Source organism: Ascaphus truei, chromosome 1, assembly GCF_040206685.1.
Source record: "Ascaphus truei isolate aAscTru1 chromosome 1, aAscTru1.hap1, whole genome shotgun sequence".
NCBI lineage: Eukaryota > Metazoa > Chordata > Amphibia > Anura > Ascaphidae > Ascaphus > Ascaphus truei.
In genome coordinates this window covers 318,616,223-318,640,623 of record NC_134483.1, presented here as the reverse complement: position 1 = coordinate 318,640,623, position 24,401 = coordinate 318,616,223, and the positions used below count along the sequence as shown (strand labels likewise).

At 46.0% G+C, this 24,401-nt stretch overlaps 2 protein-coding genes across 10 annotated transcripts in view; one reads left to right on the top strand and one right to left on the bottom strand.

Annotated features, from left to right (window-relative positions):
• SLC10A6 (solute carrier family 10 member 6) overlaps positions 1-16,210 on the top strand; it is a 49,962-nt gene extending 33,752 nt beyond the window's left edge. The window contains exons 3-6 of the mRNA XM_075605938.1: positions 3,803-3,891; positions 5,467-5,642; positions 13,479-13,636; positions 14,257-16,210. Of these exons, the coding sequence (XP_075462053.1) occupies positions 3,803-3,891; positions 5,467-5,642; positions 13,479-13,636; positions 14,257-14,456 (623 nt within the window). The 3' untranslated portion in view covers positions 14,457-16,210. The remainder of the gene's footprint in view (positions 1-3,802; positions 3,892-5,466; positions 5,643-13,478; positions 13,637-14,256) is intronic.
• The window catches only part of PTPN13 (protein tyrosine phosphatase non-receptor type 13), a 285,427-nt gene continuing 276,880 nt past the window's right edge, over positions 15,855-24,401 (bottom strand). For all 9 annotated transcript variants that reach the window (XM_075605884.1, XM_075605865.1, XM_075605874.1 and 6 more), the window contains 2 exons: positions 23,953-24,015; positions 15,855-17,799 (listed from right to left, as the gene is read on the bottom strand). In XM_075605884.1, the coding sequence (XP_075461999.1) occupies positions 17,719-17,799; positions 23,953-24,015 (144 nt within the window). In that variant the 3' untranslated portion in view covers positions 15,855-17,718. The remainder of the gene's footprint in view (positions 17,800-23,952; positions 24,016-24,401) is intronic.

Sequence of the window (24,401 nt, the reverse complement as noted above, 5' to 3'; positions counted from 1 at the left end):
TTCTAGTCGTGCTTTTTAGGCTTATTGTAGCCGTTTTTATTAAATTTTGTGACATCCTTTGCAATTGTCCATTCTCCTTCTCTGGGGGTCCGTGTGTTTTGGGTGATTCTGGAATCACGGAGTTTCAAGAGACAAAGGAAGTACCCGTGGGATTCGTGGCACAGGTGGACTGTGAAAGGATTAAAGCACAGATTGTCTCCACTGTATCCAGAAAGAGGCACTTCTGTAAGTAGACTCAGTCTACATTGGGAAATATATATATAAGGGGAAGCAATTAGAAATCAGGAGTACTGCGCAATGGTGTGCCCCTTTGTCGTTTCCAGGTAGATTGGGATGCTGCAGCAGTAAAGAAAAACTACAGACATCAACTTCAAGATTTGGCCTCTGGGAGATTTTCAAGAGACTGAGTTTGTTTCATATGGACATAGCGGTATTTTTAAGCACCAGGTATTCTTTTTCTTTCATCGTACTACTGTATGCAGGTTTGAGATAATTTGCATTGTGGGAAGCCTATGGTAGCTTTGGCCTCTTGTTATCACAACTGGTTTTATTGTTTATTATTGCACTTTGTTTGTTTCACGTGTAAGTCACACATTATAGGTTAAGCGCTATAGTTAGGGTCAATTCCAATTATTCCTTCTGGTGTACCTGCAGCGGATGTTCAAATCACTAATCTACAAGGCTCCTGGAAGAAGATCCAAAAGGCTTTGCAAGGGGCCATCCGAAAACAAAAGACCCAAGCGGATCGGCGCCGTCAGGTGGCACCGGAGTATAAACCAGGGGACAGAGTTTGGCTTTCCTCTAGGAATATTAAGCTCAAGACTCCATCACAGAAGCTGGCGCCTAGATTCTTGGGTCCTTTCAAGGTCCTCGAATGGATCAACCCGGTAGCTTATCGGCTCTTGCTGCCCCCTACCATGAAGATACCCAGTCTTCCATGATTCCCTCCTCAAACCCTTCTTCCAGAATGCACATTTTCCGGACCATCCTCGCAGACCCAATCCAGTTGTTGTACAGGGGCAACAAGAATTCGAAGTTCAATCCATTCTCGATTCTTGATTTTCTAGAGGCAAACTTCAATTCCTCGTTCATTGGAAGGGGTACGGACTGGAGGAACGTTCTTTGGTGCCTCATCACCACATCCACGCTCCAGCTCTACTTAAACAGTTCCACCGGAAGTTTCCTCATAAACCTTGGGAGGATCGTCCGGAGTCCGATCCTCAAGGGGGGGTACTGTAAGGGATCGGGGGGCTCGCTCCCTGCAGCGCGTCCCCGTTGCCCCGGCTCCCAGCACCACTGCACTCTCCGTACACCCTCCCCACCGGGTCCTTACCTGTTCCAGTTGGGCGCCACTCCTCTCCTCTGCGGCACACGCCGTCTCCTCCCACACACTGCCGGGTCGCGTGCGCGGGAACCTTACAGGGCGCGCGCGCACCCTATCCTCTTTGCCGTCCTCTCGCACTCCTGGCTCTGCCTCCCATCAGCCGCAGGACATCAGGACAATCTCCACCGCTCACCTGGCTGGCTCCCACTCCCACCCCCCCGCTCCACCTCTTATCCCTATTGGTCCACCCACATATATTACCCCAGTCTGCCCTTTCCTTCCTCGCTCTGCAGAGTTTGTTGTGGCTCTTGCTGTACGGAGGTCTATGCCTGGCTCTCTTGTGTTTTTCAGCTCTCTCTCCAGTCCCTGCCCCTGTATGCTACCCTTGGATTTGATCTCGGTTTTTGTTAGACTTCGTGTACCTCGCTACCCCCTGGACTCGTCTTTGGACCTAACTATGCTGCTCTCTCCTGTCCTCAACCTACAGCTTTTGGGTCTTACCACTCAGACCTCTGGCGCCCCGGACACGGCAAGTATATGGCTAACCCTCTCTCACCAGACCCGGCAACGCACCCTACCACACCCTGGGCACGCCCTCACTGCTGTGGGTGCGTGTTATACCCTTACCCACCTCAGTACTGGGGAGTGGCCAGGTCTGCGGGCAGTACAGCGTTACACTATAGCAGTTACTAACCACTAATGTGATTAAGGGGTTAGTGGCAACTTTGTTTTTATTGTACTGTTGCTGCCCACGGAGGACAGGGACATGGAGGACGGTGATGAGGAGAGCCTTCATCCTAGCAGGGGTAAGTAGAAATGTTATTTACTTTATGCTGGCTGGATAATGTTTTATTTTTAATGGGCAAATGATCTTTTATCCAAATCTGGATAATAGTAATTTTGCCCATTATTGTACTGTACAGTATGTGCTGAGGAGGGTTGTTGAGGGTAGAGGAGGTGGCTTGTAGGGTTTTTGTATTTTTATGTTTTTGGGGGGTACAGGGATTGGATGAAGGGGGTAGTTGGTCCCCCAAGAGTGGGTGGTTAGGCCTCTAGGGTGGGTAGTAGGAGTGGTTACCACCGCTATGGTAGTAAAGGGGTTAACTCCTGCCGCAACCTTCCCGGCAGGCCTAACCACCTACCCTGGGGCAACTACACCCTTCATCCACCCCCTGTACCCCCAACAAGCGAGGTACTCATGTTTAACCCCTTCATTGTCCTTCTTTCCTAGGAGCAGGGTGTCTCCAGTGCTGAACTGCATTGATTTCAGGTCCAGGGACCCCCTCCTTCCCAAGTTACACTGCAATTTTTAAATCTCCTGTGTCACGTGACCGGGACATTTGAATGCATAGGAGATACCAGCACCCCATACCTGTACCCATACAGGGGGCCTGTAACTCAAGAAACAGGGGGTCCCGAGGTTGAAAACATTGCGGTTCAGCTCCGGAGACCCCCTGCTCCTGTACACAAGTATTAAAATTTAAATAAAAACAGTGCGATCGCCTGTGAGAGCTGTGCAGAGAGAGGTGGCTCTCTTTGTGTAGCGCTCCGTGCTGCTCTCTATGCAGCTGCGGCCAGATCATACAGGGAGAACTTTGGGAGAGGCCGAGATCTCACTGCTACTGTACTGAGCGTTATTGGCATTTTCCAAGCTGATGGTTTAAGATGGTTTCAGATTATTTCTGAATACCGAGATAACACAAATGACAAACCGTTCGGTGGGAACATGCCAAACCATTCGAGATGGCAGCAAAGTTATCAACGCTACTAGAATAGGCCCCATTATCTAGTGACGTTGGGGCATTCTAGTGGTCACCCGCAGCCATATTTGTAATTTTTTATTTTAATAACCGGCACAGAAATAGATTAATATATCAGGAGGGGTTCAGGGCACAGTGTATTGGCTCTCGTGCTTTGTCTGGTTGAGGTAATCTTAAAAGAAAAATATTTTGGGGCCGAGTGGGGTGGGGGTCTGCTTTAAGTTTTTTTTCCGGCTTTATAAAGTGTCTCATTGATGAGTTCCACTTAGTAAGTATATCCCATTATGACTCTCTGTGTGTCTACCACTGTCTAATAAATATGGTTTGAATATAAAATGTTGCTCGAGTAGCTAATTAAATGTCAAATAGCACTTCAACCATAAAAGGTCTTCTGGAGCACACCCAAGTCAAATGTTACAGTGGCCATAAAACACCTTACTGTATGGACCATTAGTAAGCACAATGGTAGTCATAATGCATATTATGGAATCATGACATGATGTGCTTCATACAGACCTTTAATAAATCTGTCCTAAACCCTAATCTTCACTTACATTTTGGACCCTGGCACTGCTTTTCTAAGTAAGTCAACAGTTGCAGGATCTCTGCCCCATAATTTGCTTAAAGACATTTTCGGCATAAAAAGTAAGTAGATACTAATTATGGAATTTGGCTGATTGAATGAGTAATGTATTCCTGCTGCTCCTTTTCTGTGTAGGTATGGCACTTTTAAGTCTACTTGTACCCATTGGGATGGGAGTATTCATCAATTACAAATGGCCAAGGAAAGCTCAAATTATTTCAAAGGTAGGTGTCCACCTGTTTCCTTTACATACCCTTTGTAAACGATTGGCATACTACGAGTCTCATTGCTAACAAGCTTCCTTCATATACAGGTTTCACATCTGCACTGTCTTTTCTACCATTCACCTTTTAGACATTTGAATCTTTAAGTATAACAACCAAGGGAAAACAGGGTTACACTTGCCTGCTAAATATATTTTTCATTCTTAGCAGCCCACTGGAAAAACTTTGTTGCCAGAACATACTACAGGCATGAGGCCTGTAACTTGGCCTTAACTCCTGTCTAAAATGGTTTCAAATAGAAAGGTGTATGTTGATAATGAGTCCACCAGGGAGCGAGTTAATTGCAGCTAGACAATTAGCCAGTCTCCACCTGGCTCATCAGACAGGTAGAAAAGCCTGCTGCTTAAACTGCAGGGGATCTCTCTAGGACTGGAGGAGTGTGTGCTGCCAGAGAGAGATCTAATGGAACCAGATCCTCTGGACGCAGCAGACCCTGGAACCTGACAGAGGGATCATCTTCCGAACATCAACTCAGACCCAGACCTTCGGGAAAGAGGACCATGATCACAGGTCAGAGTTTGGTAAGAGGCCTAGCCTCACAGCCCTGCAGATAGGGACTGGAAAGTGTGAGTAAGCTCTTATAAAGGGATAGTGCTGTTTTGTTTAATTGTATGCTGTCTTAAAGCTGCACCGTTTTGAAGCTATGGGCTAAATAAAAGCCAATATTTATTTTCGTACCTGTGCAATTGTCTCCTACAAGGCCCAACATATTTTAAGGGGATAAGGTAGAGTAAGGAGGAATGGCGCCAGGAAAATGAAGGGACATTGGATGAAAACTGTCACCGTACCTTTCTACTGCTCCCTTTCCTCCCTCCCTGCCCCCTCTGCCTGTCCATAGATTGGCGACCCCATGTTTCTCTGCCTGTCCAATTGTCTTGTTGTGTCGCCATCACGCCACCATTTAACCAGGTGATCCCTTTCCCTTTGTCACTCTTTCTTCTTGATCACTTCCTCTTTGCTCCCCTTTCTTTTCTCATTATTTTCCTCTGCCCCTTTCCTTTTTATGAATTTATGTTCCTTTTCTTTATGTCCGTATGCCTTTTTCTTCTTTCATTTTACCGTCCCTCTCGCTTTCTGCCATTTGCCTTTTCCCTCTATTCTTGTAACTACTTTCTTCCCTCTCCCACTCACCTCACTGTCTCGTAGCTGTGTTGTGGCTGCTAGTTTTAGCTTGTGAAGCTGCAGATCTGCTCTCTATATCACATCAGCTCTCCCTTTGAGACCTCTGCTGAAGAGGTTGTGATGTCATGAGAGCAACGCTCCAGTTAACAGCACATGACGAGCATTGCATGGTGTGATTGCATAGGCGCTCTGGTCAAGCCGCCATTTTCATCTTTGGGTTACACATTAATTTTAATCAATTACTATAAGGTCCTTATATTTAATCACAGAGATAATCTCATTACAAAACAGATTTTTTTTAAATGTATTTAGTACCTTAGCTAAAAAGAAGAACATTTCAATATGATGAAATGCATGCATTTTACTTTTTCTCTTTTTCTCTCTTTCTCCAAGGCTGGTTCTATTATCGGAGGGCTCCTATTACTTGTAATAGGCATAGCCAGTGCTGTCTTATACAAGGGATCTTGGAACATTGACATTTCAGTGCTGGCAATTGGCATAATCTATCCTCTACTTGGCTACATTACCGGTTTTGCCATGGCCATCGTTGTGCGCCAGCCCTGGCAAAGGTTGACTATAGAAACTGCATTGTCTTCATAACATGTATTTTATGTAGCCGTGACCCTTGATTCACCCTGAGTAATGAGATGTTGCGCTTGCAAGGGGTAGTTGCAGAAGCCCGCGAAGGAGGAGACTACATATTGGCGGGAAGGGAGCAGTCCCTTGACCCAGCAGCCCCCACGGGGAGGGTCAGGTGAGCGCGTTTAGCCTATGGGCGGAGGAGTTGCCATAGATATAGGCAGTGGTTGCGCGCACGTGGAGTGAGAGCATCGTGGAGAGACGAGGAGACGGAGACACTGCGCTGGGAGGTTGAACCCCCATGCGCAGTCAAGGTGCCCCCGGCCCAGTTAGCCCCGAGTCACCGTAGAGACAAGCGGAGCTAGGGACACCCTTAGTAAGGGCTTTAACCCCCTCAACTATTGCTGTGTTCGGGACTATCCTGTCGGGGAGAAGCGCTCCCTATCGTAGCGTGGGACCCCCAGAGACTCTTTTCGAAGAACCGTAGCAGTTCCGAGCACCGGAGTGCTCGGCAGGTATTTCATCAAGTGCACCAACTATAACCTGTCCATCCCCTAAGACCTAGTGGCTGCGCAGTCACCCCTACACATACACACGGCCGTTGGAGCGAGAGAACTGATTAACATAATTGGACACAGGGTGGGAACACCCGGTGGTGGGATTGGGGGAAAGTACTGTTGGCGTCCGCCGAGGCGCAAGTTATTATTGGCGTCCGCCAAGGCGCAAATTATTGTTGGCGTCCACCGAGGCGCATAATTGTGGACGTCCTCCGTGGCGTGTTAAATGTTGTGTACCATTGCATTGGAATGTCATGGCATATAATGTATCGTAAGGTTGACTTACCAGTAAACAAGATTGGTTTTATAAAATGGTCGTGTGAGAGAAATTCTTGTATAGAGGTCCTGCGAAGACTAACTCCCCCTTTGGCGGGATCTGTCGCAGGTGGAGGCGCTGCACCGAACCTATATATATATATATATTGTATGCACCCCGGGCTCTCCGTGGCAGAGGCTCAGGCCCTGTGAGTCAGCAGGTAACACAGCACAGAGTAACAGCTTGCCAAGTGATAGGAAGCAGGGTTACATTTATAAGATTGAGAAATAATGTATACAAAGACAGGACACGAGAGAAACCAAAAAGACATGTTTTCAAGATTATTCAGATGAAGCCATGAATATCTATTTAACATATCTCTAAATTGTGTTTTTGTGTAATGTGTTTTTTTTTTTATCCTGGCCCGTTGGTTGCTCTCAGGGACTAAAATTGAGGAACCCTGTTCTAAGCTAACAAACAGTTAAAGGGTAGTCACATTTGCTTGTTGTATACATAACTTCTCCTATTTGAATTACAATTGTAACTTTTCATGCTCACCTTCCTCTAGCCTACCTACTCTTGCTCTCTAACCTGTTAAGCTTCTTCATTCTATCCCCTTAAGTCCCTCCTCTTTCCTCTTTGCTCGGTTTCCTCCATTCCCTTTGTTACGCTTTTTTCCATTCATGTCTTTGTGCTCCTCCTACTCACGCTTTATTTCCTGAATTGCTACACCTCATCTTTAATGTGATCTAGCACACATTTAACCTTTAAATTGGTTTAGGACAGGGAGGAACAAAAATGTTAACTTAAACACCACCTAGAATGTTTTGAATCCAAAATTTGTTGAGCGGGATCGGGGGGCAGATATGGCTGTATGGTCTTTCCTACCTCGCCACCCCACTTTGCCGCTAAACATCTTTGACTCCTAAAAAGCCCCCCATCGGTGGCTCTGTATGTCAGAGTGTGTGTGCATGTGTCATTGTCTATCTATGACACACATACTGACACACTCACTCACTGAGACACTCACATTGATAACACTGCCTCTGAAATTTAAATTGATTTCTCTGCATGGACACTCCTCCCTCTCACACAATGTTGGTGAATCTCATTCATTTGCATCTGCTGTCAACTTCTGAAATCTATTGGAGGCACAGCAAGCTTAAGTTAAATTGATTTCTCACACTGACACTCCTGCCCCTGCAGAAAATAGGTGGGCACAGTGCAACAGCTCTTTCTTCCTCCTCCAGCCATCTTGCATGCCCCTACAGATCGGTATCCACTCAGTCCTCTGTCCCCTCTACTCTAAGGCTTCGTCCATAGAGGGGTGAGCAGTTCGGAGCCGCGCTGACGATGAGGCTCGCCTGCTGAAATCTGCGCGATTCTATGCACATGCAGGCGAGCCAGCGGGCGCGATCGGGAGGCGGGGGGAGGCTGAGAGAGGCGGGGCAGTGACGTCGCTGGGCCAATCGCCTGCGACCCACCGACGTCAACGTCTCGGCGCCGTGACGTTGACGCTGCTTCGCGCTGATTGGATGTTTTCAGCCGACAGTGCGCTGAAAAACAGCTTGGCTGTCGTCTGAAAAATCCATCTCCTCAGCACGCCTGCGGACGCTCGCGTGAGCCCCCTCTAAAGACATCCTCATTGAGGATGCCGGGGCTCAGCGCGGAGCGTCCGCATGGCTCAGCGCGGCATGTCCTTCTATGGGCGTGGCTAAGGCTGGGGCCATAGAGGGGTTAGCAGTTCGGAGCCGCGCTGACGCTGAGGCTCGCCTGCTGAAATCTGCGCGATTTCATGCCCATGCAGGCGAGCCAGCGGGCGCGATCGGAGGCGGGGGGAGACTGAGGGAGGCGGGGCAGTGACGTCGCTGGGCCAATCGCCCGCGACGAACCGACGTCAACATCACGGCGCCAACGTCATGGTGCCGTGACGCTGACGCTGCTCCGCGCCGATTGGATGTTTTCAGCCGACAGCGCTCTGAAAAACAGCTTGGCTGTCGGCTGAAAAATCCAGCGACTCAGCACGCCTGCGGACGCTCGCGTGAGCCCCCTCTCAAGGCATCCTCATTGAGGATGCAGGGGCTCAGCGCGGAGCGTCCGCACGGCTCAGCACGGCCTGTCCTTCTATGGAGTCGGCCTAAGGCTGAACTCATGGTTGTGGCGCAGGGGCTCGCACTCCTGCAGCCCCAGCGATGTGTACGCTAGCTGCAGGAAATTGGGGAGGGGGCGTGGCGGACGTGTCACGAAGCTGGTTCACCCTCATTGGCTGAACCAGCTCATGTGACGCTGATGTTACACGACTGCAGCCCGAAATCTCAATTTGAGTTGTGGCAGCAAAATGTAGCAGCGTCGATACACGCAGCGCCGCGGGCACTTAAGGAACTACCATAGGCAATCAGGTAAGAGTCTCGGAAGTGCACGTGGACGCAAACATGCGCATGTGGCGAACCACCATGAGCACTGCCTTAGTGGGAAAACTGACAGACCAAGCAGTCATCGCTGGTCTCGACGCACCCGATCCTGTTTTGATGTTGCGCTAGTGAAGCAGGGTCATTGTTGGCAGTCGTGGTGATGGTGACTGACAGGTAACTCAGCTCTGCAACACAGGTGGCAGGGACAGAATTTAGGTGCCCAGGAAAATTCAATGCCTGATTTAGGACTCCCAATTTTCCTTTTGATATTTTAGTTATTGGATAACTAAAAAGGACAAAAATAGAGTAGTCTGCCAGAGATCCTTGACTTAAAAAAAAAAAATATTAGGTTTGTTTATTTATTAATTTAAGTTGAACTAATGCTGACTGGATTGGCTTGGTTAACTGGCGTTTGGGAATATGTATCAATAAACTAAACAAACTGGTGTTCATGGAGCAAACAAGAATGTGAATATAACAGTGCAATAACCCAGTGAATACAAATAAACACTGATATCACTTATACTGCGACTCCATGGACCAGTGTCCTCCGAAGTGGCTACTCCTTCAAAAACCTCATGTAGAAAAGAAAGCACAGATACATGCAATATGGTGCATTAACATTTTACTTTCATTCACAAACAACACGGGGGAAAGGGACAACTCACACTTTCCCCTCGTCAAAAGCAGAGTGACTTTGGGCGCACTCCAACCATACTCAAGACTCGGCTCCATGCTGTGGGCATGTCCGTGTGCACGGGTTCCCTGTTCTGCGTCTCTCACTCGCATCCCGGGTTGCCTTGCATCTGTCTCACGTCAGCCGCCCTTATTCCTAGTGGAGTGGGTACGGTGGCCTCTGCAGTCCAAAATGCCCAACTAGTTTCATCTGTGTATCGACTTCTTCTGGGGGGAGCTGAGCCTGGAGCTGAGTCTGGAGTAGGGTTGGGGTGTGCCCAAAGTCACATTCTGCTTTTGACCAGCAGGGAAAGTGTGAGTTGTCCCTTTCCCCCTCTGTATGTATGTATGTATGTCTTTATTTATATAGTGCCATTAGTGTACATAGCGCTTCACATTAGTACTACACGTGACTATCATATAAATAACAAATAATACAAATAACAGATCATGGGAATAAGTGCTTCAAACATAAAAGTAACATTTTGGAAGGAGTCCCTGCTCCGAGGTGCTTACAATCTAATTGGTGGGGAGAACGTACAGTAGTGGGGCATTCAGGTAAGTGCGTCTGCACGGGGCCAAGCTTTATGTATCGTGTATAGTATTAGCCACGGTGCTACTCATATGCTTCTTTAAGCAAGTGTGTCTTAAGGTGGGTCTTAAAGGTGGATAGAGAGGGTGCTAGTCGGGTATTGGGGGAAAGGGCATTCCAGAGGTGTGGGGCAGTCAGTGAGAAGGGTTTAAGGCGGGAGAGGGCTTTAGATACAAAGGGGGTAGAGAGAAGACATCCTTGAGCAGAACACAAGAGTCGGGATGGTGCAGATTTTGGAAATAGTAGAGTGATTCTTGCAGCAACGTTTAGGATAGATTGTAGGGGAGACAGGTGAGAGGCAGGAAGGCCGGACAGCAGGAGGTTACAGTAATCGAGGCGGGAGAGAATGAGGGCCTGAGTTAAAGTTTTCGCAGTCGAGCAACAGAAGAAAGGGGCGCATCTTTGTTATATTGCGGAGGAAAAAGCGACAGGTTTTAGATATGTCCTGAATGTGAGGAGCGAATGTGAGAGAGGAGTCGAGTATGACCCTTAGGCAGCATGCTTGGGCTACTGGGTGAATGATGGTACTTCCAACACTAATGTGCAAGGAGGTACAGTAGTAGGGCCAGGTTTGGGAGGAAGTATATGGAGCTGTTTTTGCCATGTTAAGTTTCAGATGGCGGGTGGCCATCCAGGATGATATTCCAGAGAGACATTCAGAAACTTTAGTCTGTACAGCAGGTGTAAGGTCAGGGGTTGAACCGTAAATGTGTGTGTCGTCAGCACAGAGGTGATATTTAAACCCAAAAGATGTGATTAGGTCACCTAGAGAGCGTGTGTAAAGAGAAAAGAGAAGGGGTCCCAGGACAGAGCCCTGGGGTAACCCCACATAGAGATCGATAGAGGTGTTAGCAAAAGAGACACTGAAAATACGATGGGAGAGGTAAGAGGAGATCCAGAATAGAGCTTTGTTCCGAATACCAAGAGTATGGAGAATGTGAAGGAGAAGAAGGTGGTCCTTGGTGTGAAATGCTGCAGAGGTCGAGTAATATGAGCAGAGTGTAATAACCTCTGTCTTTGGCAGCATGGAGGTCATCAGTTATTTTAGTGAGGGCTGTTTCAGTCGAGTGAGCAGTGCGGAAGCCAGATTGTAGAGGGTCTAGAAGAGAATAGGTGTTGAGCAAGTGTAGCAATCGAGAGAATACAAGACGTTCAAGGAGTTTGGATGCAAAAGGCAGGAGGGAGACAGGTCGATAGTTAGAAGGACCGGTAGGGTCAAGCTTGCTGTTTTTGAGTAATGGTATAACGGTTGCATGCTTGAAGGAGGATGGAAAGGTACCAGAGTAGAGGGAAGAGTTCAAAATCTGTGTGAGAGTAGGGATTATAGGAGCAAGAGGTTTTAAGAGATGGGAGGGAATGGGATCAAGAGAGCAGGTGGTAGAGAAGAGGAGATCAGCAGTGACACATCCTCCTCCGAGACAGCGGAAAAAAAGTCAAGAAAGGCAGGAGGAGAGTTAGGAAGCAGTGTGGGATGGGAGGAGGCAACAGATGGGATGTTCTGAAGTATGGATTCCACCTTTTCCTTAAAGAAGTCAGCAAAGTCCTGAGGTGAGTTGGAGGAAGAAGAGGAGGCAGCCGAGGGTGGTCTGAGTAGAGAGTCAAAGACAGAAAAGAGTCGGCATGGTTTAGACTTGTGCGTGTTGATTAGTGAGGAAAAGTAGGTTTGTTTAGCCTGAGATAAGGAAGAGTTGAAAAAGGATAGCATAAATTTGTAGTGAAGGAAGTCTGCAAGCATATGAGATTTCCTCCAGAGGCGTTCAGAGGAGCGAGTGGAGGAACGCAGCATGCGTGTGTGTGAATTTAGCCAGGGTCTGGGGTTAGAGTGGTTTGTCAATGAAAGTAAAATGTTAATGCACCATATTGCATGTATCTGTGCTTTCTTTTCTACATGAGATTTTTCAAGGAGTAATCACTTCGGAGGACCCTGTTCCATGGAGCGGCAGTATATGATATCAGTGTTTATTTGTATTCACTGGGTATATTGCACGGTTATATTGCATTGTTATATTCACATACTTGTTTGCGCCACGAACGGCCATTTGTTTAGTTTAGTGTCTTTTGCGGTTTGGGATACTGCAGGTATCTGAATTTCTTCACAAGATATCAATTTTATTTGTTTGCGCCTTATTTTGTTCACTTTGCATATGTATCAATAATGGTGCAATTGAGACCAACCGAATGCGCATGCACTGCACATGTGCACATGGGTCAGTTCCCCCTTCATGGCCGCCTGCACCTCACTCAGCGCATGCGCAGCAAGCTCCGTTCACCAGCATGCGCGTATTTGGCTTTCGCCACGCAGAAATGCCAACCACCGCGCGCATGTGCAGGATCAGAAGACCACGCATGCACGGAAGCATCACACATTACGTGGAAACAGCCGGTGCATCGCTCAACGCAGATTTGCCCATCGCCACGCAAATGCGCGAACACGGCAGTCACCACGTGCATGCGCAGAAGCAGCAGACCCCCGCACCCTTGCGCAGCAATGACCAGTGCTGACTACACATGCGCAGAAGCTGCCAAAACTAAAAATTTCACCCATCACAATATAGTCACAATTAACACACACACACATTTAATGTGTACAACACATCGATTTCCTTAAAGATTTTGATGAGCATCTTACTCAGGAGGCAACAAAAAAGTGCTCAAACTGCAACATTAACCCACAAAATACCTTCCAGAGATGCCACATTTCCCATATACACTCCATAGGTAGAAAAGGAACAGCACCAAAATACAATGAGCAAACCGAATGTATAACTCCCATTTACTATTAATCCTTCCAATAATATCATCACATGGCTGCAAAACAATGCTGTACATTTGCTTAATAAATAAAACAGGCATTTTATTTTCAGGTTGTGTACGCTCCAAAAGAGCACACAACAGATGTATTTACTGTAATACATATACACTCACATATACTGTGTTTGCCACCATAGAAATCTCACATTACATTATTGTATTTTATGTTGAGCTAAATAATTGAATGGGCAAAATTGCTAAAAAATAAATAAATAATGAGGTGTGCCGAGACTGCGCCTTCTAAGTTAAACTTCTTTGCGTTTTTTCAATTAAATTTTATTTTGATTTTTATGATTTTGATTGCATTAAAGATGTTTGAGTGAGAAAACGAAAAGAAGTTTCACTTACAACACGTGTGCTCGGCACACACTCCATTTTTTAAACCTGTCAAACTATTTATTATTCAGTATTGCAATCCAATTGCTTGCCGAATCTTTTTTTGAATGCATTTTTTGTGCACTGTTTATTTATCAAATATTGTATTTTTTTAAATTTTGAATTGCAAGGTTCTCTTCTATTTACAGGTGCAGAACTATTGCCTTGGAAACAGGAGCGCAGAATGTACATATGTGTTCCACTGTTCTCCAGCTGTCTTTCACACCAAAGCAACTTGCCCAAATGTTCACCTTCCCTTTGATATATGGATCATTTCAATTACTTCATGGAATGCTCTTTGTGGCCGGTAAGAGAATAAATCCAGGGAAAGAGGAAAACAAAGATTACCAGGATTACAAGGGTTTAAATAAAATGGTGAAACTGATTACATGACAAATTATTCTACAATACATCATTCAGGTTAGTGTAGTCTATTTATCAGTCTCTTGTCTGCAGAGCTGAGGCATTGATCAATTTTGCAGTCAGGACATTTTAATGAATAGACTATAAAATGACTGATAAATCATGCTGAAGCAATGTTTTTTTGAATAGGGTGCATAAATACTTCTAATATTACTGAGGTCCATTTATAAAGGACATCTCAACAACTGGGATCATGATCTGCAGGTATAGAACCACACCTACCATTTGTTTGGAGCAGGGACCATTACATATAACACACATGTAATATGTTCTATAGTTATTTATCTTGCACTGATTGTACAATCTGAAAATTATGGTGGTACCATAAAAAAACAACCTATTATTTAGCATTATCAGCCAGACCAGTGTGTCTTTTCCCAAAGCAGCCTAATAGCCCTGAAACACCAAAGCTAGTTTACTAATGTTTGCCTTTTATTGTTGTACTGTTTCTCCTACAGTATTGAATCTATTTCCACATTTATATTAATCCTTTCATTAATTTAGGGTATCAGTTGTACAAGAGAAGGTTTGGAAATGCAACCAAAGAAAAGTCTGCGAATCATTCAGAGATGGGCATCAAAACCAATAATAAGTCATTACATGGGGATACCAATTCAGGCCTTGAAGATGGTGATGATGATGGTGTAATACATCCTGAGAATGGAAACACTAATAATTCTCTTCCAAACACAATGGAGCAATGACTTGCCTTGGACTTGTTCCTGATGGCCTTTTAATTATTTATTATGGAGAACAGTTTATTGGTGAAGACTGTTTTGCACTTGCTGATTTTATTTTGTAACCTAACTAGCATTATTCTTTCCTGTGATTCCCATACATTTTATGAGACTGAGTTTCATGTGACGCATTTAGCATAATTTAAACATGTAATCCTGGCTGCTTTTTCTATTTTTTTTTTTACAGAATTGGAACCAATGGGTCATTCAGAGCTCAGAGACACCCTGGTTCAGGAGATACATACTTGTGTAGATACTGGGGTGCTCCTCCCCTTTAAGGAGATCAATATTGCTACCAAATCTTGCAGGTCCCGCGGCCCAATAGGAAGCTGCAACATCATCCATTGCAGCTTCCAATTTGTTGGCCTTTTAAACGCCCAGTTTAAACACCAGTAACGCCGGTAAATATCTGGGCCACCAGGGGTCTCCGGAGCTAAAAAATAATGTGGTTCAGCTCCGGAGGATCCAATGGTTTCAATGCTATTAAAAATATATAATTTTAGACGGGTTTGCTGCTTTAAATACATCGCAAGGCTGACAAGAAGCATCTATCGCTGAGAAAGTGACCATCAAGTATACCAAGTACCCAGCTCTAATTAAACTGGTAAGATATGCAATATTGCTGAGAGCTATACTAGAATTTTAAGGTCTGAGCACACTTGTTAGACTTTGGACTGTAAGTCCCCTATAAAAGAACACTGGAGGAGAGACTGAGTTATATGATGAGACTGAAATCATGAGCCAGCTAGCTATGGATTCATGTTTTAATCAGAATGGGGTTAGTATGAAGATAAGCAATATGTCTAATAAAGCTATAGGCAAAGACACCTACATGAAACTTGCGAGAACAGTACAAAGTTTATCGCTAAACTGACCTTGCCAATATAAACGAGTGTATATTCTAGCGCTCTCACAGAGATTCTTTGTCTAGACCAGGGTACTTGTCCGCATCACACTGAGGCAAGTCTATGCTAATAATCCTAATTGTGTGCTTAAATGCAACTAAATCTACTTCAAGAAACATCTTGGTGAGACTCCCCTTCCTTTAACACGATGTGAATTCTACATAGAACTTTACAACCGGGGACTTGATTTGGAAAATGTATGGAAATGAAATATAATGCAACCCCAACATCAATCGTACTTCACATACACGTTACTATGTAACATGTAACAGTTTACAGTACAGTATGTCAAACAGAAATCCTAAATCCTTGGTGATCTTCTCTAATTAAACAATGCCTACTTGTGTACAATACCACTGTGTTCTTTAGGGATGAATGTTGGATGATTTCAGATAAAGTTAAGATGCCTTCACATCATCAATGTTAACAAAATGTGTTAATAAATACAACCACTACTCCATAAAGCTTAACGTGTAATTTTTATTTACAACGTGGAGAAAGAAAATGCCTAGTTATACAATTAGGCACATTGTAACCCTTTTGTGAAAAATTATATAAATAGTACATAAAACTCTATAAGTAAACATCATGAAATGTATGCAATAATTACAATAAATCTACTACTTTTTGGTCTATGGAAATAATCTGCTGTTATGCTTTTAAATACTGGTTTCAAGTATCCCCTAGAAAACTAATTTAACTTTTGAAATTACTTGAAAAACGTGTTTTCGAATGTATACAAGTACCATGTTAGCAAACAGGTGTGTAAATAGGTCATGTAACAAATTTCCCTGTATGAAAATACTATCTTTACATCCCGCCCCAAAAATAATTAAAAAAAAGCAGCTTAACAACTGCACTTGGCATCCTCTTTGTAGTAACATTCATACCTTACTAGACAGACATACAGTAAGTAAGCTACTAAAATGCAGCTCTTGTTCTTTAAACATTATATACAGCTGAACCCCGTTATAACGCAGTGCTTGGGATCCACCCGATGCCACCGCGTTATAACCTGGATCGCGGAAAAAAATGGCCGCCGCGATCAGGGGCTCCACGAGGACTTACCCGGCATATCTCCTCTCCCTGCTTGTCAGCTTCCAGAGAGCGAGAGGGGGAGGAGCTGACAGCAGCAGCATGATTCCCAGAATCAACAACAGAGGTAGAAGACCATTGTGTGTCTGAGGAAGGCGCCGGCAGCAGAGTGTGTGTGTGATTGTGTGTGTGTTAGAGCAACTGCTATGGGTGAAAGCAGCCAAAAACATTGAAGGTTTAGCAGATGGGCATTTGCATACGCTTGTCTACACCCCATTTATGGAAAATGAGATGCTCTAAAATATCTATGAATTGATATAAGCCATAAGCAGGCTACGCTCTGTTCCGTTTAGCCCCATGATAAAAAGGTTGCTCTAGCAATGGGTAAACAATGTCTAAACACTGCGTGTACATGTGTGTGTTCTATGAAGGTTATTTATTCACAAGCGTAAGTTGTAGGATGGTGTGGCATTGAGTACTCATTTGTACAAGCTGATTTATGGTAATAGTGACGAGTGCAGCTTGCTAGTAACTTGCATTTCACTCTTCATTTGTCTGATTTCATTGTCCTATCAGCGAACCCTGATTACACTGCATTTTAATGTTTTTTGCATCCGATGCTCATCGTATCCTTTTGCAAACGATGTAACACTAAACTGATCTTTACCAAGTCTGTTCTGCCCATGTAAATGTGGTGGAAAACATACTGTATGTGATACAGATATATATTTGAACTGTGCAAATGTACCAGTCAGCAGCACAAAGAGAGAGTTTCTGTTTCCTGACTAGCTCCCCAGTCTTGTCAGCTATTGCTGGAAGCTGTCACTCTGCCCCAGTTCTCCTCGCACTGGCTGCATGCTTCTGTGTAGCTGGATGATGTCACTCGGGGTCCTTCAGGAGGGTGGCCAGCAAGTGCCTGTTTGATCGTCACTTCAACAGGGGTATAATGGGATATACTGAAACCGCTCCGGCAGCAAGATCCGTGAATTGAAAAGCAGGTAAAATCTTCTACTTCTCTTCTGAAATCGGGAGCCAAGCTGAAACCGCGTTATAAACGGATCCGCGTTGTAGCGGATCACGCTATAACGGGGTTGAGCTGTACTGGTATATTAAATGATCCCATTTAGGGAAAATGGTATATAACTATGTAATATTCTTAATTAATAGGAATGGAAGTGACCATTTAACACAAACGTATCAATAAGCTCACAGGTGTCAAAGGTAAAAGAACAAGAATTGATAAACGAAACTCCCATCCAACTCGTTTTAGGTTGGTGACCACGTATATTTTATTTGCTTTTCTGCTGCTCCTCAGCTTGTAGACATTTAAGGATGTACAGAATAACTTGATAGCAGAAAATATATTGCTCCTGTAAAGGAAATAGAAAGAAATACACTGTATACAAAGAGATAAAGAAACTTGCTGCTAAAGTCAGTCAAAAATTATTGTTTGTTGTTCAGTATCTACTATATATTTTGGAAAGCTGTTTGTCTGTAAGCTATGCATTTGGACACCTATTAAAATATCGTAACCAAATTTTGCAGGTTTTTGTCTATGTTTGGATACAGTTCACAATGACATTAGCAATGAAATCACTGATGACATGATCCCATCACACAACACTCAAGATACTATTTAATCTTGGTCACTCTGAAAATCCAATTTGTAACATTAACAAAAATACAAAAGCAACCAAAGAATGCAAGATCATTGTTTGGGACGAGAGTACAATGTCCTAATGCAGGGGTGCGCAAACTGAAGGCCGCACGATTTTTGAAGAGAGGCGCGGAGGACCATGGGAGCGTAGCAGGGAGGTGGCGGAAGAAGAGGATGGAAGCCCAGCAGAGGAGTTGGACAGTGAGGGGGTGGGGTGAGATGAGGAGAGGAGTGAGCTGAGGGGATGATAGGGGAGGAGGTTGGTGGGTGAGAGAGTGGATGAGGAGGGTGGGTGAGAGAGGGAGGGTGGGTGAGGGGAGGAGGGTGTTTGAGAGGGAGGATGAGTAGGGTGTGTGAGAGAGAGGATGAGGAGGGTGGTTGAGAGAGGATGAGGAGGGTGAGTGAAAGAGAGGATGAGGAGGGTGTATGAGAGAGCAGGAGGAGAGTGGGTTAAAGAGAGAGAGAGAGGAGGACGGTGGGTGAGAGAGGAGGTGGGTTTGTGGGAGAGGAGGGTGGGTGAGAGAGGATGAGGAGTGTGGGTGAGAGAGGATGAGGAGGATGGGTGAAATAGAGGATGAGGAAGTTGGGTGAGAGAACGAGAGGAGGAGGAGGGTGGGTGAGAGGAGGAGGGTGGGTGAGAAAGGATGAGGAGGGTGGGTGAGAGAGAGGATGAGGAGGGTAGGTGAGAGAGGATGAGGAAGGTTGGTGAGAGAATGAGGAGGGTGGGTGACAGGATGAGAAGGGTGGTTGAAAGAGGATGAGGAGGATGGGTGAAATAGAGGATGAGGAAGTTGGGTGAGAGAGAGAGGATGAGCAGTGTGGGTGAGAGAGAGGATGAGGAGGGTGGGTGAAAGAGGATGAGGAGGATGGGTGAAATAGAGGATGAGGAAGTTGGGTGAGAGAGGATGAGGAGGGTGGGTGAGAGAATGAGGAGGGTGGGTGACAGGATGAGAAGGGTGCGTGAGAGAGAGGATGAGGAGTGTGGGTGAGAGAGAGGATGAGGAGTGTGGGTGTGAGAGAGGATGAGGTGGGGGGGAGAGAAAGAGAGAGGATGAGGAGGGAGAGGTTGAGGAGGGAGGTTGAGAATTAGATTGCAGTCAGTATTATCTTATACTACTACACTGATTTATTATAAAAAAATAAGTGATAATTTGCTGTTGCAAGTAGTTATACGTATTTGTATTCACATTTATATTGTATACCGATTAATAAAAATTTGATTTGGATTACATCAGGAAGGGGGGGGGGGGGGGGGCGACTAATATCACGGATGAAAACGGGGCTCGACATAAAAAGTTTGCTCACCTCTGTATGCATTAGAGGTTCTCGATCAAACACTTCAGGACCTCACAGGCACACACAGAGACACACACTCACAGACACACACACTCTCCCCCCCTCCCCCCCACCCCCCACTCACACACAGGCAGACTCTCTCTCTCTGTCCCGCACACACAGACACACACACACACTGTGTCTTTAAGGGAGCCGGGTCTCGAGCTGATTTTCCTCTCTAAAGTCAGCCGGAAGTTGACAGCAGAAGCGGGGAGAGGGAACAGCATTGAGCTGCTGCTGCTGCCGGGTCACTCCTGCGTGGGGGCCTGGGACAGCTAGGAGAGTTATCCCAGCTCTCGCCCTCTGGTGGCCGCGGAACCCGAGGGGTGCTCGCAGAACCCCGAAAAATCACTGTGCTACTCATATGCTTCCTTAAGGAGGTGTGTTTTGAGTTGAGTCTTAAAAGGTGGATAGAGGGTGCTTGTCGTATATTGAGAGGAATGGCATTCCAGAGGTGTGGGGCAGTCACTGAGAAAGGTTTAAGGCGGGAGAGGGCTTTAGATACTAAGGGGGTAGAAAGAAGACATCCTTGAGAAGAACACAAGAGTCGGGATGGTGTATAACGAAAAATTAGGGCTGAGCTGTATGGAGGAGCAGAAGAGTGTAAAGCAGGCCTGCCCAACTCGTAAAGTGAGAAGGGTCGAACTGCTCCAAGGAAAAAAAATTTGGGCCGCACGGGTTAAATCATCATCATCATCATCTCTCCTCCAGCACCTCTCATCATCATCATCATATCTCCCCCAGAACCCCTCACAATCAACCTTTACGATACTCCCCATCTATCTATCTATCATACCCCCATCTCTCCCCCTCACCCACACAATACCCCCCTCCACATCAAACACACAATACCCCCTCCACATCAAACACACAATACCCCCCTCCACATCAAACACACAATACCCCCTCCACATCCCCAGCCCATTCCATGTCAGCAGCCCCCCCCCAAGTCAGCATCCCCCCATGTCTCTCTTCCCTCAATATGACACTCTCTCCCCCTCCCCTAAATGACACTCTCTCCCCCTCCCCTCAATATGACTCTCTCCCCCTCCCCTCAATATGACTCTCTCCCCCTCCCCTCAATATGACACATTCTCCCCCTAAATATGACTCTCTCTCCCTCCCCTCAATATGACACTCTCTCTCCCCTCAATATAACACTCTCCCCCTCCCCTCAATATGACACTCTCTCCCCCTCCTCTCAATATGACACGCTTTCCCCCTCCCCTCAATATGACACTCTTTCCCCCTCCCCTCAATATGACACTCTTTCCCCCTCCCCTCAATATGACACTCTCTCCCAATTCCCTCAATATGACACACTCTCCCCCTCCCCTCAATATGACACACTCTCCCCCTCCCCTCAATATGACACTCTCTCACTCCCCTCAATATGACACTCTCTCTCTCTCCCTCCCCTCAATATGACACTGTCTCTCTCCCTCCCCTCAATATGACACTCTCCACCTCCCCTAAATGACACTCTCTCCCCTCCCCTCAATATGACACTCTCTCCCCTCCTCTCAATATGACACTCTCTCCCCCTCCCCTCAATATGACACTCTTTCCCCCTCCCCTCAATATGACACTCTTTCCCCCTCCCCTCAATATGACACTCTCTCCCAATTCCCTCAATATGACACACTCTCCCCCTCCCCTCAATATGACACTCTCTCCCTCCCCTCAATATGACACACTCTCCCCCTCCCCTCAATATGACACACTCTCCCCCTCCCCTCATTATGACACACTCTCCCCCTCCCCTCAATATGACACTCTCCCCCTCCCCTCAATATGACACTCTCTCCTAATCCCCTCAATATGACTCTCTCTCCCTCCCCTCAATATGACACACTCTCTCCCTCCCCTCAATATGACACTCTCTCTCTCCCTCCCCTCAATATGACACTCTCTCTCTCCCTCCCCTCAATATGACACTGTCTCTCCCCCTCCCCTAAATGACACTCTCTCCCCTCAATATGACACACTCTCCCCCTCCCCTCAATATGACACTCTCTCCCAATCCCCTCAATATGACAAACTCTCCCCCTCCCCTCAATATGACACTCTCTCCCCCTCCCCTCAATATGACACCCGTTCCCCCTCCCCTCAATATGACACACTCTTCCCCTCCCCTCAATATGACACACTCTCCCCCTCCCCTCAATATGACACACTCTCCCCCTCCCATCAATATGACACTCTCTCCCAATCCCCTCAATATGACACACTCTCCCCCTCCCCTCAATATGACACTCTCTCCCCCTCCCCTCAATATGACACACTCTCCCCCTCAATATGACACTCTCTCCCAATCCCCTCAATATGACTCTCTCTCCCTCCCCTCAATATGACACTCTCTCTTTCCCTCCCCTCAATATGACACTCTCTCTCTCCCTCCCCTCAATATGACACTGTCTCTCTCCCTCCCCTCAATATGACTCTCCCCCTCCCCTAAATGACACTCTCTCCCCCTCCCCTCAATATGACACCCTTTCCCCCTCCCCTCAATATGACACACTCTCCCCCTCCCCTCAATATGACACACTCTCCCCCTCCCCTCAATATGACACACTCTCCCCCTCCCCTCAATATGACACTCTCCCCTCCCCTCAATATGACACTCTCTCCCCCTCCCCTCAATATGACTCTCTCCTCCTCCCCTCAATATGACACACTCTCCCCCTCAATATGACAAACTCTCCCCCTCCCCTCAATATGACACTCTCTCCCCCCCCCTGCAACTCACATCACTCTCTTCCCCCCCTGCACCTCACATCACTTCCCCCCCTGCACCTCACATGTCAGCAGCCCCCATACATGTCAGCAGCCCATCCCCCCTCACATGTCAGCAGCCCATCCCCCCTCACATGTCAGCAGCCCACCCCCCTCACATGTCAGCAGCCCACCCCCCCTCACATGTCAGCAGCCCACCCCCCCTCACGTCAGCAGCCCACCCCCCCTCACATGTCAGCAGCCCACCCCCCTCACATGTCAGCAGCCCACCCCCCCTCACATGGCAGCAGCCCACCCCCCCCCACCAGCCCGTTTTTCACAGCCAGCCCGTTTTTCACACCCCCCCCCCACCAGCCCGTTTTTCACTAGCCCGTTTTTCACACCCACTCACCCCCCCCACCAGCCTGTTTTTCACCCCCCCCCCCACCAGCCCGTTTTTCACACCCACTCACCCCCCCAACACACACACACACACACACACACCTCTCTTAGATCAGCATCAGAACATCCATCCTCTCCCTCTCTCCCCGGTACTAAGCCCCGCCCCCGGCATCCTGCTATTGAAAAAAAAAAATACTCACGGCATCCTCCTCATGCTGATGCTGCCCCCGCGCACCACAAAACCCGGGGGCGTGGAGGGAGGAGGAGGGGGGAGAAGAGGGGGGGTGAATCGTCGCCATTTTTTAAAACTTTTTTTTTAAATTATTATTTATTTAATTAATTAATTAATTAATTAATTAAGTGGCGCCCGGCCGGAGTCATCGCGGGCCGCACAGAGAGGCCAGTATGTTGTGCAGCCCTGGTGTAAAGCTTTAAAAGTGAGGAGAATTGCTAGCCAGTGTTATTCTTGGATACTTCACCCTGTTATTTTACCGTAAGTGTTATTTTCAAGTGTCATTTGTGTTTCAGTGTTGTGTTTGCCCGAAAGTGAATAAATCTTCAGTTTATTTTATAATTTTGTCCTGTTCTATCAGTGCCCAGTATATTCCGCGTGAATTAGGTCTGGTCTCCCGTGACAGGATAATATATACAGTATGTCTAGGTTACGTTTGTTGCAAGAAATTTAGGATGTGTAACCATGATATAATGAAATGGCACAGAGCGATGGATTGAGCAGGGCTGGGTTATTTGTGAGACATACAATAAACGATTTTCATTCCGGGGAGGAAAATACAGCCTGCAATTCACTATTTATACTGGTCAATTCAAAAGTAGATTTTGGTTTGGTATCTTTTGGAACAGCCAGTTTAAATGACCTAAAATCTGCGTTTGATATGTTCATAAGAAAACTATAGATGAAGTTGCAGCCAGAGAAGAGAGACTCACAAATTGTTATTAGAACGCCAGTGTGTGCTACTGTGGTACAAAACAACAACCATTCAAAGTTTCAAAAAACTTCAAAGGTTTTTATTGATTCTATATTATCAATATTTCGTTTAAGAAGTTCAGGACGAGCTGACAGAGGTCACAGGAAAGTTTGAAACATTAATGGTGGGAACGCATAAATGAACATCTCTGCTTTGAAGTTCAAGGGTCTGCACTCTTTTGCTTTATTCAGTTTATCTTCAGGTCCTTTCCAATCCCAGGATAGTAAGCCAAGAAAAGTGACCCGGTGACTGATAAAATTGGCCATCCAAAGACCAAAAGCCACAGAAGCAAAGATATACAACTCTTAAGTCTGAAGAGATTTTAAAGTTGCCCTATCTGGGAATTAACTCACTGCCAGGAATTGAGCCCTTATATTATATGCAAACCCATTTGTGTACTTAGTTAATTGAGCCCTATGGTACTTTACCTCTGTCTGTATCATCCCATGCCGCTGACGTCTCATTGTGTGCACCAAATCTGAGATGTCAAACTGTTAAAACAAGTAGAGCAGACATTAATTAATTGCCTTGGCATTCATTCTTAATGAAATGAAGTAGTTTAAACCTTTATTTTAACTTGGGATCCTAATAGCAGAATCAAAAAATAGCATCCAGGTGTAAGTCCTGATATATCTTTATATATATATATATATATATATATATATATATATATATATATATATATATAAAGATATATCAGATAAAAGAACTATCAAATAAAAGGTCAAATGAAAGTGTGAATCCCTTTGATAAAGTTGCATTATTGTGACGAAACGCATCAGGGACGGACATCACAACATTACGTCATCACGTCACATGCACGCTTTACGGCCGGAGCGTGTTTGATGTTTCACTGAGGCCTTACTCCAATACCCCA